Raw genomic sequence first — 18,468 nt, 5'->3', positions numbered from 1 at the left:
TCCTGGAGCCTGCACCCCAAGCCTCTTCTGTGCCCCAACCCACTGCCCCAGCCCTGATCCCCCTCCTGCCCTCCAAATCCCTTGGTCTCAGCCTGGAGTGCCCTCCTACACCCCAAATCCCTCATCCCCAGCTGGAGCTCTCAAACTCCCTGCACCCCAAACTGATTTCTGGCTCCACTCCAGAGCCTGCACCTTGGGCCAGAAACCTCCTTGTGCCCCCTACCTCTACCTCAGCCCCGATCCCTCTCCTACCCTCTGAACCCCTTGGTCCCAGCCTGGAGTACCCTCCTACACCCCAAATCCCTCATCCCCAGCCCCATCACTTCCAGACGTAGCCCTTACCCCCAACCCAGCCTGGAGTCCCCTCCTGCATCCTGAATGCCTCATTTCTAGCCCCAAACGAGCCTGCACCCCCAGCCAGAGCCCTCACCCACTTCTACACGCCAACCCCAATTTTGTGAGCATTCACGGCCTGCCATGCAATTTCCATTCCCAAAAAGTTTGCCCACCCCACTCATAACTGCTTATTTCCTGCACCCTTCGCTGAAGCATCTGGCATTGTAACGTTGCCAATTTTCATGGGCCATATTCCTGGAAATTTCATCACATGACAGTCTCTAATTAACCAGTAATCTTTAATTCTGGGAGACTCCAGGCCAATCCCGGACGGTTGGCAACCCCAGCAGCAGTTGCCTGGGGCGTGGCACTGCTGGGTGGGTGCCAGGACGGGGCCTGCAGAGAAAGGGGCCAGCGGAGCAGCCCTGCCCCCGCAGCGCCCCCCCGGCCCGAGACAGCTCCGGGAGAGTGCGGGGCCGGAGGGGGCGAACCCGGCGGCTCCCCAGGCCCCCAGCCGGGCTGACAGGGAGACGCCCGGGGCCAAGGCTGCAGCGCCCCGGCACAGGCTCAGGCGGGACCCGTAGCACAGGCCCCCGACCGCTCTCCCGCCCTCAGGCGGCGCCCTGGGGGGCAGCAGGGAGCAGCTGCCCCGCCCCCACCCACCGCGCGCTCGGAGCGGCTCTTCCGGTTCCGGGGCAGGCGGCGGCGGGTCGGTCGGTGGGCAGGATGGTGCTGCTGGAGAGCGAGCAGGTGCGGGCCGCCCCCGGGGCTGCCCCGGGCCCATCCCGCTCCACGGGCCCCTGGCCGGCGGGAGCTGCCGAGCGCCCCTTCGGCCCCTGTCCAGCGGAGCCGAGCCGCTCCCGTGCGGGTCCCCGCGGGGCCGGGCCGCGCCGCGCCGCTCAGTGGCCACCTGGACACGCTCCTCGGGGCACGGGCTCCCTGCCCTGCCGATACGCCCCAGGGCCGGCGGGGCTCCGGGGCTGCGGCCGCGGCTAGTCGGGCTGGCTGCAGGCAGCGGTTGCTGGGAAGCTGCAGACCGGCCCCTAGTGCCCCTTTCGCCATCCGCGGGGCTGGTTTGCCCCTTGGCGTTGCCCCCAGCAGGGACCAGTGACAACAGTGGGGTCGGCCTGACTTTCAGGTTCTCTCATGCCAGCAAATTGCGGTTCTGCTTGTTGTGCAAACGCCCAAGAGCGCGGCTAAATCGAGCTGAAATGTCTTCCTCGGTTTTTAAAACTAAACTTTTGTAAAAGAACCTAGTAATGCTAATAGGGATGCTACTAACTTCTAGCTTTTACAGAACTTTGTGGATAAAAACTGTTCCCAACAGGGCTGCTGTAAATAGCTTAGCTCCCTCTGTCTTTTGGGTGAAGGAAACTATATAAATATTTATTCGTACAACACTTGCACTGGTTTAATCCATACAAATTATGTGTATAAATTGCTGGGACGCATTGTGTTGTAAGAATGCTACTTCAATGAGACATCTGTCGTTAATTACATTGAGAATGGCAATATTTGCCACCTAGCAGAAAACTTTCCTGTCTATTGAGCCCCCACCCCCCTTTCAGTCTTAACCAGAGATGAGTCTCTTCTTTCATTTACAGTTCTTGACAGAACTAACAAGGCTTTTTCAAAAATGCAGAACCTCAGGGAGTGTTTACATAACACTGAAAAAATGTAAGTATCAGTGCCTTTATATTTGATTTAAACGGACAGTGTTCCTTTAATCCAATTTCTCCTGTTCCTAATACCGTTATCATTAAATCAGAATTTAAAAAATCCAGTTTTAGCGGTTTATGCTCTTTGTATACTTTTTGCATTTCTCTCAGCTTAGGCAAAGAAAAGTCAAGTCATTTCACTTTCAAATTGTTAGTGATGCACTGTTTGAAATGTAAACATTGCAATGAAATATTGAACAGCTGTCATTGGAACGTTTTAAAAGAGGTATTATGGAAATTTTATTTATCAGATTTATAAATGCTGTCGAGAGGAGGTGAACTGAGCCAGCAAAATAGCTCACCACCCGTTCCTGAGGGGAGGCATATGCTGCATAGCTTCAGGGTATATAACCTGTGCAGAAAAATCTTTGATACGGTGTCTTGGAGTCTAAATTGCTTTTACAAGCAAGTGGTATACAGGTTGTTGGTGGTGGTGGCTGGCATCTTCTTGATGTGCTGAGTTTTTGGAAAAATTTATCTGTTTTAATAAAACATGAATGAACAGATTACGACATGCCTTTGGTTTTCAATACAGATGATGGTCGAACAAAACCCATTCCACGTAAAGGCCATGTGGAAGGTTTTGAGCCAGCGGACAATAAATGTCTTCTGAGAGCAACGGATGGGAAGAAAAAAATTAGCACAGTGGTAAGTAGCAAATCTGGGTCAGAGAGAACGTGCAAACTCGTTTTGTTCATGAAATAATTGCCTGCATCATTCAGGCTGAAGGCCAACTTTAGCTCATATAGCATTATCTGGAATTTTTACATGTGGTGAATAAACCATCAGTGTCAGGTCTGAGAGCAGTCACAGCTTGGGCATATGACAATAGCATGGGCATTTGGATGCTGGAGCTACGGGGTCAGTGTTCCTGAGAGAGTTTGAATGTGCTGTGGGAGAACTTGAATGAATGTCACAAATGAATGAAAAGGAATCTGAAGAGTATATTATGTTGAAAAACTAGCCAGGATAATTTAGTCTGTAATATAGACAGAAGTGGAAGGCACTGGAATAATCTAGGGTGACCAGACAGCAAACATGAAAAATGGGGACAGTGGGTAATAGGAGCCTATGTAAGAAAAAGACCCTAAAATTGGGACATCTGGTCACCCTAGAATAAGCAGATGTAATTGGCTTGGGACTTACACTGAGGATTGTTCACTGTTTGAAGTTTGTAGAGGAAATGCTACTCTTTTACTGAGAGGTGACTTAAATTGGTGGTGGAAGGAGGGGGAATAGTCCTCCAAAAAACTAGATGTTACCAAGACTACTTTCCTGTTACCCCTCCACATCTTGTCTCTGAACCTATTTTGGTGCCACCTCTTCATGAGATTGAATGTGATCACTTGATCAGACATAAGTGCTGCTAGGTGGGACCTGGTGTTTAACTGACAGGCAAACGTCTATTGAAATTTTTAGTCCTAGGATAAAATGTTTCCTGTATTTTATGCTTAACACCCGAATTTGCTTTTCACAGGTAAGCTCAAAGGAAGTAAACAAATTCCAGATGGTAAGTTTCCTATGTTCTCTCTTTTCTTCTCTTTTTGTTCTTCTGTATTGTAAGGAGGAATATTCAATAATTTAAGATAAGGCATGGAAAGCTACAAATCATTCTCCTAGCTCTTTCACATCTCTCAGTGGGTGGGCTGGTTGGTTAAATATTTAAGTTATAGGACAGATGCTTCCATATCTTGGTATGTATATCGTCTCTCTATTTGCATGACATTCTCCAAAGCATCTTATTTAACTCTTGTGTCCTTGTGGGGAAGAAAAGGGTGGTTTCCTGATGAGTTTGAACATTCTGTAAAAAGGAGCTGTGTGGAAATATAGGTTATCTAAAATGGAGATTTTGTATAACTTTTATTTTTGTCTCCAGTGCACTGCCTCTGAGTATTTGGTCTATCTTAAAGATGCTTATTTCATGATTGCAGGCCTATTCCAACCTGTTGAGAGCTAACATGGATGGCCTGAAGAAGAAAGACAAGAAAAGCAAAAATAAGAAAAGTAAAGCAACCCAGTGATGGAACATAACGTCTTTCCATTACTGCAAGACTTGCATTCTAGCCTTCAAAGTCCATTTTTTCCTAAGTCAACACTTTCTTTTGGTGGTAGAATACTGAGATGTGAACAATACCTTCACTTAAATAAAATGAAAATAAAAGGTAGTTTCTGTAGATTGTTGTTTGGCAGGAATATTCACAAGATTAGACTGAAACCTTTTCACTCTCAGCTGCCATGTTTTGTTACACAGGATAGTCTGTAAACTGTAGAACTTCATGTTACAATTGCAATGACTGTTTTAGTAAAAGTCTCATTCTTATGAATGTGTTCAGGGATTTGGTGCTTCTTACTTTGAATGCTACCACTTTATATTGCTACCACTCTGAAAATTGTAAATATAGTATCTCGATGCTTTGTTGTGAAACGGTAATATTTGCTTGTTCCTAATAAACAATCAGAAGTGCATTTAGTTGAAATGACTACTGTAATTGTATTGGTCTTTAGTGAATGATTAGTCTGATCATACGCTAGTCCATGTTTGCAGTGGGGATCCAAGCAGCCAGTCACACAGGTCTTGTACGACTTACAAGTAGTGATATGGGCATTAGAACTCCTCCTTGTGCACATACATAGTGACCTTTTGTACTTGTATAAATAGGTATGGAATTTTCTTGTAGCAGTCTCAGCTGTCTTTAATTTCTGTTCTAAAAAACTAGTGCCCTCCCCCCACCCCTGAGTAAGTGGAAGGTGTAATTCTTCTGGTCACTCTTTGCTGAAGGTACAGTTTGATAGCAGCATGTAGGAGGGTCATACTAAGGCTAGCTATATAATAAAGGGGCAGAGACTGCAGCACTGGAAAGTTCACTTGAGTGCAGGACTAAGATGGCATACCATAAGCAGCTTAAAGAAAGGCACTGTATACCTGTGTAGTCAAACCAAATGCTGTACTTGTGCTACGGTCAATGAAACTCTCAGAATGGGGAAAGCTGCTGGACTTTAGGGTGGCAGAACCCCCCCTCCCAACAAAATACAGAGTTAAGGGTACAACTTTATTTACAGGATTGCTTAATTATAAGGGGAACTGGGATGAATGTCTATATTATCATACCACTTAGGACCCCCCGTTGTGGAACAGGATCAAGGTCTGGTAGGCACAATACAAACTAAGAATACAGTCTCTGCCCCAAAGAGCTTACAGTCGAAGAAGTTAGGATTGCCTAAACCTTTCTATCCTAAGATCCTGTTCTTACTTAACACTGCTAACCTTTTGGGCTTGAGTTTTCCATGTTGGGCTTCTGCTTGGGGCTGTCAGTTTTTTTTTTTTTTTTTTGGTGGGGAAAGTTACAGCTAACACAGTTTAGCTGTTTCTGAAACTGTGGTTTAGGAAAGATTCTTAGTTTCTCAGTGAAATAGTTTTAGCACCTCCATAGTGTGGAGTAAGGACTTGAAGCTTTGCAGGTGGTGGGGATCAGAGAGGGGTCTTACATTGTCCTGGAGAAATTTAACCCATCCTTGATTGTGTTATAGTAGGGCTGTCAAGTGACTAATTGTGCTGTTAATAGAAAAGCATTTATTTAAATATTTTTTGGATGTTTTCTACATTTTCAAATATATTAATTTCACTTACAACACAGCATACAAAGTGTATGGTGCTCACTTTATATTTGTTTTTGATTTACAAATATTTGCACTGTAAAAAACATAGTATTTTTCAATTCACCTAATACAAGTACTGTAGTACAATCTCTTTATCATGAAAGTTGAATTTACAAATGTAGAATTGGGGACAAAAAACTTATTTTTGAATGCGGTTTTTTTTTTGTCCCCAATTCTACATTTCTAAATTCAACTTTCATGATAAAGAGATTGTACTACAGTACTTGTATTAGGTGAATTGAAAAATACTATTGTTCAGTGCCAATGTATATAGAATACAAGGTTTACAGTGCTCACTTTATATTTGTATTGTAATTGAAATATTTGAAAATGTAGAAAAAAGCCACAATATTCAATACTTTTCAATTGGTATTTTATTGTTTAACAGTGCAATTAAAACTCCCAATAAATTGTGATTCATTTTTTCATTTAATTGCCTGAGTTAACTGTGATTGATAGCCCTAGTTATAAGCCTCTAACAGTCACCACTGGACATGCCTAGAGGCATGTTAGCAGCATACTTAAGGAATTTTGCTGCCTGTACTGAGTATGCTCTGGGCCAAGACTTCCCCTGAAATTGGTCCTTCCTGCAGCCAAATCTCAGAACTGAGAGAAGAGGCTGTCACTGCGGCCATATAAAGGAAGAGCAATGAGAGCCAATGAGAGCAGAGTGGAAATGGTGGGTCTAACCATCAGAAAACTCCCCTCTAGATGCATGGGGGGGCAGGGAGGGGGTAAAGTTAAGGTTGCTGGGGTATCTTAAGTCCACTTAATACCTTTTACTTTTAAAAATCATTCCTAAAACACACTCCTTCTCCCTCCCTGATTTTATTGCTTTTCTCTCTGTACTTAAGCTGTTGGGACACAGTGGTATTTATTTTCAAAGGAAACCTGCTTTATATTAGTGTTGTAAAATTCATTCCAACTGATTCTTGCTCCTCCACCATCTGCAGCTGGCTTACACAGGAAGTGAATATGTTATACCACAGGATTGTAAGACCCCTTATTTGAAGAATGTTTGTGGGGTTTTTATCCCATATACTGATGATTGATGCCATACATATTTGAAAAACACTGGCTACTTACTTAAACTAGCTTTTTTAAAAATAAATTTAGTTATAGTACTATTCAGTAGGCTGCAGCATTAACTGATGTAGTAAGGCAGCTGCAAGTTATAGACATTCTGGAACAGCTCTGCAATTCTTTTGCTGAGTCAGTTTCACTTTCCCATCCATTTCCCTTGCTTAACACTGATATTGTGCAAGCAAATACTATTACATGAAAGAAGCTTAGAAGCGTAAGGTACAATGTCTTTTCAGTAATCTGACTGTGCATTAAGAAACATGACCATTTAACATTTATTTTGAACTTTTTTATGACACTTTTAATACATTTTACATATAAAAATGCAAAGTATGAAGCTGGCTACTACACACTAAAAAAATAAAGGCAGTAATTGCCCAAGTCTCTTTATATCGCAGCTTACTGAAATTTCATGAAGTGTTTAATATATTCCTATATCAAAAGTCATAATGAATGTGCAACAATTATTTCACATTTAATTAATGGTTCCAGATTATGAATCTTTTGGTAGAGTCCCACCAACAGAATTTAGAACTAAAACAGAATTTTGTAGTAGTCATCTCGATAAGAGTACAGGATAAGCACAGGAATTCTGTAGAGGAAAAAGGACAGTGTTAGAATTTACCTCCAAGAGAACAGAGTAAGTCAGTGATCATTCTAAACCCTCCAAAAATAGTAATGTCTAGAGACAGGAGAATTCAGAGGCCATAATCTACTCTAAGACACTAAGAGCTTAGAGATAGGAAAGATCTTATTGTACATCATCAGTCAATCCTGCTGTAAATGCAGGATTGTTCTAATTAATTTTTCTTGTGTTATGTCCACTTATTTTAAAAGGATCCAAGTAATGGTATTGCTACAATTTCCCTGAACAGACATCACTGTCAAAGCTTTTCCTAAAATTTAGCCTAAATTTTTACTCCTAATTTCAACCCTTTCCTCATTATACCTCTTTTTGCTACCCTAAATAAAAATTATCTCCATCCCTTAATGTTTCCAGATGACTATGGCTTTGAATTCTAGAACAGAGAATTAAATTTTCTTCCACTTAGGCAGAAGGGGAGAGAGATTTAATTTTGACCATGCAAGGGGCTATCTAATTTATGTAGAACAACTTGCACCATTGTTGGGGACAGGTAGCATATAATTTAATGGAATGTCAACACTTCAAAGAAGTGGAATACTGGAAACCTGCTGACTATTTGTGAAAGGCTTAGTGCGTGTGTGTTGCAAAAACACCTGAACTTAAAAGGGCTAGGTAAGGATTGATAAAACTTCTCACTTTTCAGTAGCTTAAACACTATTTTACTGGCTTTCAATAGCAGCTAAGTGGCAAAGAATCAAGTTGGGAGCACCTCTACACTCAACTTTAATATAATTAAGTTTCTTTTCTGATAAGGTTCTGTCTCAAATTTAGTTTTTTCTCCTCATATAAAGTAGAGGTTGAGTGTGGAAGTGTTATCTAAACAACTAAAAAAAGTTAACAGAAGATCCTCTGGAAGTCTACTAAAGGAGAGAGTGCAGTCCTAGGATTTTAGTATTCAAAGCTTTACAAGCTGTTGAGGAATACTGGAATTTGCCTGTGCTGTTAATGCATTATTAGGGACGGTGTCATTGTTTTCTAAAGTGTTTGATATCTCCAGTACTGAAAGGCACTATTATTAGAAAGCCAAATTCTAGTTTCATTGAATGGCTCACCAAAGGTAACTGAGTACTGCTCTCATGTTGGAGAGGGAAGAGTGGCTCTCAACAAAATGCACAGAAAGTTAATATTTAACTTTGAAATATTCAATTTTTAAGAGAATGAAATGGTCAATGAAAAGTTAAACCAGGTATTTTGAGTTATAAATTATTTTCTTCTACACATTTATTTTCTGCATTTATGCTGAGGGTATTTTATGATACATTTTACTATACATCAGTGGAAAGAGTTTGTTTAAAAGGTCCTTAACCTTTTCACCTATACCAAATATCTGCAGCTTCCACCAAAATCAGTGGGAGCCATGGATACTGAACAGTCCTGAAGTCCAAGTCTTTGTGTCAGAAGGGAAATTCTGCACAGTTGACATAAGAGAACAAAGATTCCCAGCTATCAGAACCCACATCTGTCTAAGTCTGTTACTAGTTATGCTGCCAAAAGCCAAATGTGTAAATTACCCAGAGAGGAAAATGTGATGATTAAATGTTGACTAACATCTCCCTGTCAAGAATTTACATGGCCCACAGTTCAGTTACATACTTACTTATATAAACTGTGGTGTTTAGGTTTCAGAGTGGTAGTTATGCCACTCTGTATCAGCAAAAAGAACGAGAAGGACTTGTGGCACCTTAGAGCCTAACAAATTTATCTGAGCATAAGCTTTTGTGGGCTAAAGCCCACTTCATTAGACCCACGAAAGCTTATGCTCAAATAATTTGTTAGTCTCTAAGGTGCCACAAGTACTCCTGTTCTTTTTGTGGTGTTTAGATGAATGTTAAGACTATAATGTTAGTTATAATGTTAACCTTAAGACTATAAAAATGGGGACGAGGACCAGTCAGGTGTGTTCACCTTAAGAGGGTGCCTTTCTCTACAGAAAATTTACAGCAGCCTATTTACCACAGTTAAAATGTATGGAACAGCTCAATTGTTGCAGCACCTACAGTAGTATAACAAATATATTTACCTCTTTTCTATTTTGATATTGTAAATTTCATCACAAATGGCTTGTAAGTATCTCTGCTTTGGTAATCGTGACATCAGTTGTTTTACAGTCGTGTAAAAGGCTTGTTCATCTCCATCATACTGTAAGGAAAAATGGACAAGAGGAATTTTCATAGACTCTTAGACTCTAGACTCTAGGACTGGAAGGGACATCAAGAGGTCATCGAGTCCAGTCCCCTGCCTTCATGGCAGGACCAAATACTGTCTAGACCATCCCTGATAGACATTTATCTAACCTACTCTTAAATATCTCCAGAGATGGAGATTCCACAACCTCCCTAGGCAATTTATTCCAGTGTTTAACTACCCTGACAGTTAGGAACTTTTTCCTAATGTCAAACCTAAATCTCCCTTGCTGCAGTTTAAGCCCATTGCTTCTTGTTCTATCCTTAGAGGCTAAAGTGAACAAGTTTTCTTCCTCCTCCTGATGACACCCTTTTAGATACCTGAAAACTGCTATCATGTCCCCTCTCAGTCTTCTCTTTTCCAAACTAAATAAACCCAATTCTTTCAGCCTTCCTTCATAGGTCATGTTCTCAAGACCTTTAATCATTCTTGTTGCTCTTCTTTGGACCCTCTCCAATTTCTCCACATCCTTCTTGAAATGCGGTGCCCAGAACGACAGAATACTCCAGTTGAGGCCTAACCAGCGCAGAGTAGAGCGGAAGAATGACTTCTCGTGTCTTGTTTACAACACACCTGTTAATGCATCCCAGAATCACGTTTGCTTTTTTTGCAACAGTATCACACTGTTGACTCATATTTAGCTTGTGGTCCACTATGACCCCTAGATCTCTTTCTGCCATACTCCTTCCTAGACAGTCTCTTCCCATTCTGTATGTGTGAAACTGATTGTTCCTTCCTAAGTGGAACACTTTGCATTTGTCTTTATTGAACTTCATCCGGTTTACCTCAGACCATTTTTCCAATTTGTCCAGATCATTTTGAATTTCATAGATATTACATTTCATTATGAATGAAAAAAACAATGTCACTGAGGGGAGGGTTCACTTTTCTGAAGATCATGCAGACAGAACAGCAATACTCTATTTCTTAACCTGCCAAAGAACTAGCTTCTTGAAACAAAATGCACAAAACTGCATGTACATCTTGACTCTGTTACAGCAGAGATCTTTGTAAGGAGGCTGCTGGTGATCAGCTTCTCCCCTCCTACAGTAGGACAACAGCATCATGCTGTGAAGGCTGGAGTGGCCCACTTTTCCTCTACAGAGTTATCACCATTGTAGAAACACTTGATCCTCCTGTCCCACCCCTGTTCTTTCACCTGTACATGCACCAGATCATTCTTTGGTCTCCTCTGCCACAGGATGGGCTTTTCCCCTTCTGAACTGATATAAAAGCCACCCCTTTCCCTCCCACTGCTTCAGAGTCTCCTGACTTGTAGGGGAAGTCCACAGTACCATAATTTATCCTCAGCTCAACTTCCCAAGAGCATTGAGAAATGGGGATAGGGTTTTTGCTTATTGACTCAATTCCTCATCTTATGCTGTTTGGGTCATCCTCCCTCACAAAGAACTCCATCACACATCTTTGCTGCAGTATACTCCCATGCTGCAGTAGAACAAAACTCGCATTATACACTGTAGCTCACAGGGTTCTGAGCAGTAGCCATAACACTAATCAGAATCATGTTAATTTCAATGGCTGCTGCCTGGGAAAGCCAGGAGCAGCCACAGCTCAAGACAACACTGCTCTGTTCACATTCACCAGGGTATCTTCATGAACAAAGACTAAAAATCTTTTCTTTATGTTAAATGAAAGCTGAAATTCTGCAAAAATTGTTGGCTAAGGACTCCACCAGCTCCAGAGGGAAAGTTTCCTACTTGTGCATTTGGCAAATGGATTTTTCAAGGCTTGTTCTAAACTCTTTGTGTCTGTACAGAATTGTTTAACCTTTCTTAAACTCTTAAAAAAAACCTGGGTGAGAATTTTACCATTGACTTCAATAAGGACAGGATTTCACCCCCATTAACTTCAAACCTTTGAAAAACTACTGTTAAATCCAAATTACATATACACAACTCATTGCTTACCTCTAGTGACAAGAAGTGTATAAGAGTTTCTTTTGACAGATCTACCTGCAAAAATAGCAGGGCAAAGAGAGTCAATGTCAAGGAATCAAATGTTATATAGTATAACAAGTAAAAGTAACTTATTTTTCCAGTTCTAGTTCTGGCATCATTCTGGCCATGTGAAGATCTCAAAATTTAATCTCTAATTTATAAAGAAGTTTTGCGCACACATTTGGACTGCATCAGAATTTTAGGCATGTCCAAAGATAATTTATGGTTGGCAGAGCTCATCTGTGTACATGGAAAGTCTTCCCTTAATTTCAAAAAAGGTAAACACGCTTATTCCTAAAGGGCACATAGGAAGGATGCACTATTTTTAACCTCTTCAGAAAGTGTTGAGAGGGAACCCAGAAAGTAACATTTAAATATGCTTTATAGTGATACGCTGCAGCAACAAATTACTACTAAATCCACCACAACACAGGAGTTAGAGGTGCAAATAGTTAAAATGTGAACATTTTACCATATGCAACAGTCTCAATTCATACAGCAGGAAGCTTTCTCAATATACTAGCTAAACATTGTGTGGGTTTTATTTTACAACAGATTTCTAAATTTGGTTATAACTGCCAATTCTAAAATTTGAGATTACAGCTGGTGACAGCTACCTTGTTAACCATAAACATTAAAGACTCTAATGACCAAGCATTTGCCATTTCATTTAGGCTGTAGAAAACAGACTTACGGCTAAAATTTCAATCTCACTTGTTTTCTGTTGCAGATTAGTAATGAAGGTCTGGAGTCTTGTTTGTACCTGCATATTAAAATTAATAGTGGGTAAAAGTTGCATACAAATTTCTCCTGTTACACTGATGTTGGGAACCTTTGTTTTCTATTTCAGGAAACATAAGATTTAATTCTCGATAATTAACATTGATATGCCAGATGGTCAATTGTTAACTAGGAATATGCGGGCATCTTACATTAACATCAGGAGCATGAGTACAGGGCTCATGCCCACTCATGAAGTATTTTTGCCAATTATGAGTAGAGTGGTAGGAGAGATGATATTAGGATTAATGAGGTTAGGCAGAATTAACACGTGATTATGAATTTCCCTGGACAGAGTCACAGTTATGCTGTTCCTGGGCACTAGTGGAGGCCACCTTTCACAAAGATAAGAGAAGACACCACTTTAATCAGAAATTGGCAGTAGAATCACAGAAGGCAGTCCTGGAATACACTGTATCTCTTCTGCATTTCAGAGAAGATAGCTGCATTTTGGGCAATAGGATATTGAACTGCTGGTGCATTCAGTCCCATTACATTGCATTACTGCCTCCTTTCTGGAGCAGGATGAGAATCCAGCAGTCTACAAAAATGGTTGCATTCTTACATTAAAAAATGGGTTTTGCTGATATGGAAGGAAAATTATATCCCATTATACAATCCAAGTATTTTGGAAGCCAGTACATCCTGAATTTTCTATCCTCTTTGGATTGGAGCCTGTTCTTTTTTTTCTTATGTTTGGTACATTGTTAGCATCCAAGTGAGGAAAACTCCCATCTCTCTTTCATACAGTGGTCTAACATTATACCACTAAACATATTGTTTTAAGCAAAGCAGGGCACTGTTAGTATGCATCATGTTGGAAAACTTTTGCTTGCACCCCCTAGCTTGAGAAGCCATAATGAAATATTAAACTATAGAGGGCAAATGTTTGAGTCCACTGCATACACATTAAATACAAAATCTATGTTTAACTTGTAACCTTAACATTTTCGTAAGCACTCAAAAGTCAGGAAATGCCAGAATTAAGGTTCCCCATAGAATCTTCACTGAGCTGTCTTGTACACATGCATTATGACAGAAAATAAGACAGAAAATATCATATTGCCTCTATATAAATCCATGGTTTGCCCACATCTTGAATACTGCATGCAGATATGGTCGCCCCATCTCAAAAAAGATATATTGGAATTGGAAATGGTTCAGAAAAGGGCAACAACAATTAGAGGTACAGAATGGCTTCCGTATGAGGAGAAATTAATAAGACTGGGACTTTTCAGCTTGGAAAAGAGGTGACTAAGGTGGGATATGATAAAGGTCTATAAAATCATGAGTGGAATAGAGAGAGAAAATAAGGAAGTGTTACTTACTCCTTCTCATAATACAAGAACAAGGGGCCACCAAATGAAATTAATAGGTAGCAGATTTAAAACAAACACAGGAAAGTTTTTTTTCATACCATGCACTGTCAACCTCTGGAACTCTTTGCCAGAGAGTGTTGTGAAGGCCAATACTATAATGGGGTACAAAAGGGAGCTAGATAGATTCATGGAAGATAGGTCCATCAATGGCTATTTGCCAGGATGGGCAGGGATGGTGTCCCTAGCCTGTTTGCCAGAAGCTGGGATTGGGTGACAGAGCATGGATCACTTGATGATAACCTGTCTGTTCATTCCCTTTGGGGCATCTGCCATTGGCCACTGTCAGAAGACAGGATACTGGGCTTGATAGACCTTTGGTCTGACTCATTATGACCATTCTTATGTTCTATAATAGCCTTGTCCCCAGTCATGTGGGAAGTCTGTGTTAGAGCATAGAACTGGTCTCTGTGGTCCCATTTCAATGCTTTACACCCATGAAAAAAGTCCATTTTCTTCTTCTTGTAACCCTTTGCCTCATTCACTGTCCATTTTGCAGACTAAACAAGGTACAGATCCTGCAGGACAAACAGCCTGTGATCATGATATTACAGCTACATGCAGGCCAGAAAAAAAATTCAAACCAAAACTGAAAGAAAAATAAAAACTACATATACCTGAGTTTCATAACGCCGTCTGACACTGGCAGGTAATTTTTCAGGAGCTATAACACTCACATTTGGCACTACAGAAGTTCCATGTGGTTCAAATAAACCTAAAATGCAAACAGTTTGAGAATGTATTCTTTCTTCACATAAACAAGCATGTCATATCTTGTTTTAAACAAAACTATCCCCCTCTAATCTTAATGGGTCAAGACTTATTTACTGTTATGATGGGTGCTGTTGAAGCAATTATGCAATTTTTGTGGCTGCAACTTAAAAGGACTCATCCTGCAAAATCTTCTGATTCTTAAACCAACAGAAGAAACAGGATGGAACCTGGTTGAGAGTCGTCTCCATTGGTTTTCTGCACTGTCCGTATTATAAATCACATCACTTTGCAGCAAGATAGCCACTTCCAGCTACAGAATCAGAAATGTCGACTGTAAACAAAGTTTTAGTTTATTCAGTGTGGCAAGAAGTCTTTCATGCCTTGTGAACATTTTGACTGGTGGGCCAAGCAAAATGGTTTCATGTTTCCTGTACGTTTATTATAAAATGACTTCTGCATTTTATAGGAAAATGTAATTTAAACTTTTCAACTTTTAGACACAGCATTTGAGATTAGAAAGAAATTACTCTCGCCAGGTAAAAGTTCTAAGCATAGACATTTGTGGTTTGTTTATAGCGATTCTTGTAATGTGATTAAAATATATACTACTTTATTGCAAAGAATGTTTACTGTACACAAGAAGTCAATTTCAGAATTAGCGATTATATACCTGAAGTATTAGCAAATGATCCTTTTAGAGTCTGTACTGAGAGATTATCTGAAGTTTCTCTAAAAGCAAGCAAACAAAAACAGTTATAAAAATAGACACAATGTAAAAGCAGTACAGTAATGTAAGCTACTGTTAGCAACCTTTCACATGCAAAGGTATTTTGTATTCTTTTCACTCCAATTAGCTGAAAAAAATGTAATGGAGATTTTCAGGATATATTTGCAAATTAAATCCTGTATTTTTGATTAGTTAAGAAATGCCAACACACAATTAAACTTGTTAATTTAAAAGAACTGTCTTCAACAATCATAGTAAACAGCAAAACTTTCCTTGCTACTTTCATTAATTGTAAATGGGAAATATTTTAGACACCAGGTTTCTTTTTCATTACCTTGCTACTCCTATATAGGATCTTGTATTTATGTCATATAAAGTTGCTTCTGTGACATAACAGTCATGTTAACTTCAATAAATGGCCTGATCAAGCAGGAGGAGATGAGCAGCAGGCAAAAGAAAGCGCTTTTCTTGCAAATCAAATTGTTAAAAAAACACCCACATAGCTGGACTTTTCTTCAAATGAGTCCCAGTATGGAAGTTTCCTATTATAGAGCTACGCTTTGCAAAGCTATTCAAGAATAATACTGATGGCCAATCTTTTGATGATTATTGCATGTACATCCGTGACAGTATAAAAGTAAAGACCTGCTTATTCAGTCCCCACTTCTGCTTTCACATGCCCATGTGCATACTTGAATGGTTCTAATAAATGCAAGAATTTTACTGTAAGCTTTTTGGGGCAGGGACTTCTTTTGTTCTATTTGTACAGCACCTAGCACAATAAGGACCTGGTCTATGAAAGGGGCTCATAGGTGCTAATGCAATACAATTAATAAGTAATATCAAAGTTTAGGCAGGTATGCTCACATGTTGCAAGTTTGAACAATTTTGCTCACATAGAAGCCCAGCTGAAAATCTGGCCCTAAATCTGTAAAGCAGTAGAAAGAATACTTCAAAATGTTACTCTCAGTTGCCTTCGGCAAATCTCAAGACATAACAGAAGTCATACCATCATAATATTTTCCTTCTTTTTCAAAAAGGAATTTGGCAAATCTTTCTCAGTGGTAATTTTAATTAAAAATCAAGGTAATAGAAACCTCAACTGAAGTCTTATTCTGAAAGACCTTTAATTTGACTACTCCTGTTCACTATGTATGCAGCTACCTGTTACTTCTTTCATCACAGACTTTAGTCTTCAGTTTCTGGGCCAGGTGATCTACTAGCTCAGTCTCTAAAATCCTTTTCTCCGTCTGCCTTTCCTTCTCGAAGGATTTCACCTACAAAATGGTAATTTAACATTTTAATGAGTTTAATAAGATTGCTAAATCTGGAAATCTACATAAATATACCGTAGAAATAAAGAAAAGTAAGTTTGAATAGGCTCATCACCTATTAAAGATGTAATTATCAGATGGAATAAGACTGAGACAATCAAAGCAGCAAAGAATCCTGTGGCACCTTATAGACTAACAGACGTTTTGGAGCATGAGCTTTCGTGGGTGAATACCCACTTCGTGGGTTCATCTGATCACTGGCCAGTTAAACCCTCTGGCTTGGTTGATTAGATTTCTGCAACCAAATAACTAATAATAATTTCTTTTGCATTTTCACTGCTTAGGCTTGGCCGCTTTCACTTGTTAATATGGGATAATGACCTCTGGCTGGTGTCTGGAGGGAAATACTGCGTTAAACACAGGGTTCTTTCTCTCTGTTTTAAATTAAAGGATTAATTTGGAATGTGGTTGCCTTTCATTGAATTTGCAGAGAGGTAACTCTCCAGCATTTAAACCTACACATATTTGCTCAGTCTTTGTTTTATTAATTATGAAAAGACTAATTAAACTAGAGAATCGCTATGCCTTTTAATATATTGACATGCTCTTTGTATTTCTGCTCTAATGTAACAAAATACCATCACTAGGTTTTAAAGATTAAATGAGTTTTTTTCATTGTGTCTTTAATGCCTAGATACATCACTCTGTGATCAAATAATTGTCAGGATCAACTTGTTCTTACAGTTAGCATCAGAGGAAGATTAATAATTGAAGTAAGTGTAAAGTATCTTTCTGATATACACTATAGATAGGTTACACAATCATGCCATATAGGGGCAAATGATTTTAACAGATCACTGTTTTTTTATGAAAATGATTAAAAGTAGCAGCAAAGATAATGCCCAGAATCAGTGACAGCTTTGGGCACCAAAAACCTCTGTTTATACACAGAAGAGATACAGTACAGACAGTGGCAATTCAAGCTTCCTTACAGTAATGCCTTTGCATATTAACCCTGACCTGGAGAGAGAAATAGAAATGGTGGGTCATAGTTCTATGTCTATTCAAACATTGTCTATTTTGTTAGCTGCCAATAAGGCTGCCAATTTTCTTGGTATTTGTTTTGTAATGTAAACAACTGTCCAGTTGGAAGAGGCCAGAGACCACCAATTCCTTGCATAATGTCACCAAACAGCCATTACGTAATGGTAACACTTGGTCACTACCTTTTAAAAAAATGCACAAATACAGCTTAGATGAGTCTCAGTCGAAGTTACCAGATTTGTATTTAAGTTACCAGATTCTTTTTTTCTCCCCAGATAAAAGAGAAGGGAGACTGGGCCTGGTAAAAAACTAGGAATATGGGTTTGCTGTGCATCCACTATCCAATCTTCAGACTAATTTTGTACTACTTATTAACTCTGAAACTGTACTGAGATGAAATGCCAACTACTAAATTATAGAGCACTTTCCTCAGAAAATATTGTATTAGCGCCACAAAAACACATAGAAGAGTAGATTATTAATCCTAGTATTTACGAAAATTCTCCCCAACCCCACCTTTACCTTTACATGATTTCCTTCTTTCTCAGAAACAAGAGTCACATATGTGATCCCAGAACATTTGCAATACTCTTGCAGTTCTTCTTGGGACTAAAACAAGAAAAAGTAATAGTAGAGAAGTGAAGTAGATTATAAAACGGCAATTTAGACAATCAAAATCTCAAGTTGACTGGAAATACATATATACTGTACGTATTGACCTTCTGAGTAATTAAAAGCTTTGCACATTGGTCCAGGAAGAACAATCTCCTTATCAATTTCTTTATTTTCATGGTTCAAAGCCTATAACTCACTAAAGTGTGTTTCACCAAGAAATAGAAGTAGAAGCTGGATATTTGTCTCCATTGCATCTATTAGCAAGAATGGGCTTTTCTTCCAGTGTTTGTAACATTCATTACTAGCCCTACTCCTGCATGGAGATCTGCCTGGATGGATCCCTGTCCCTGTGTGGA

At 39.7% G+C, this 18,468-nt stretch overlaps 2 protein-coding genes across 7 annotated transcripts in view; one reads left to right on the top strand and one right to left on the bottom strand.

Moving 5' to 3' along the window:
* Positions 1 to 980: 980 nt before the first annotated feature.
* SRP14 (signal recognition particle 14) lies at positions 981 to 4,531 on the top strand. Of its 2 annotated transcripts, none has more exons than XM_030559435.1 (5): positions 981 to 1,086; positions 1,941 to 2,013; positions 2,590 to 2,702; positions 3,532 to 3,564; positions 3,931 to 4,021. In XM_030559435.1, exons 1-5 carry the CDS (start codon positions 1,063 to 1,065, stop codon positions 4,009 to 4,011), a joined length of 324 nt encoding a protein of 107 aa, XP_030415295.1. In that variant the 5' UTR covers positions 981 to 1,062; the 3' UTR covers positions 4,012 to 4,021. The 2 variants fall into 2 exon arrangements, with proteins under 2 accessions (XP_030415295.1, XP_030415294.1); XM_030559434.1 differs by having other exon boundaries at positions 982 to 1,086; positions 3,986 to 4,531.
* Positions 4,532 to 7,045: 2,514 nt separating this feature from the next.
* The window catches only part of EIF2AK4 (eukaryotic translation initiation factor 2 alpha kinase 4), a 75,322-nt gene continuing 63,899 nt past the window's right edge, over positions 7,046 to 18,468 (bottom strand). For all 5 annotated transcript variants that reach the window (XM_030559428.1, XM_030559429.1, XM_030559432.1 and 2 more), the window contains 8 exons: positions 18,020 to 18,106; positions 16,344 to 16,456; positions 15,123 to 15,181; positions 14,356 to 14,453; positions 12,277 to 12,345; positions 11,553 to 11,597; positions 9,461 to 9,579; positions 7,046 to 7,386 (listed from right to left, as the gene is read on the bottom strand). In XM_030559428.1, the coding sequence (XP_030415288.1) occupies positions 7,329 to 7,386; positions 9,461 to 9,579; positions 11,553 to 11,597; positions 12,277 to 12,345; positions 14,356 to 14,453; positions 15,123 to 15,181; positions 16,344 to 16,456; positions 18,020 to 18,106 (648 nt within the window). In that variant the 3' untranslated portion in view covers positions 7,046 to 7,328. The remainder of the gene's footprint in view (positions 7,387 to 9,460; positions 9,580 to 11,552; positions 11,598 to 12,276; positions 12,346 to 14,355; positions 14,454 to 15,122; positions 15,182 to 16,343; positions 16,457 to 18,019; positions 18,107 to 18,468) is intronic.

This window comes from Gopherus evgoodei, chromosome 4 (assembly GCF_007399415.2).
Source record: "Gopherus evgoodei ecotype Sinaloan lineage chromosome 4, rGopEvg1_v1.p, whole genome shotgun sequence".
NCBI lineage: Eukaryota > Metazoa > Chordata > Testudines > Testudinidae > Gopherus > Gopherus evgoodei.
The sequence above is the reverse complement of the archived record's forward strand: the minus strand, read 5'-3'. Positions and strand labels throughout refer to the sequence as shown.

Excerpts from the sequence above, each read along its gene's own strand:
- SRP14 (XM_030559434.1), top strand. The coding sequence starts at position 1,063 with ATGGTGCTGCTGGAGAGCGAGCAG. Across the intron at positions 2,703-3,531 it reads AGAAAAAAATTAGCACAGTG|GTAAGCTCAAAGGAAGTAAA; the intron begins GTAAGTAGCAAA and ends TGCTTTTCACAG. Across the intron at positions 3,565-3,985 it reads AAGTAAACAAATTCCAGATG|GCCTATTCCAACCTGTTGAG; the intron begins GTAAGTTTCCTA and ends TCATGATTGCAG.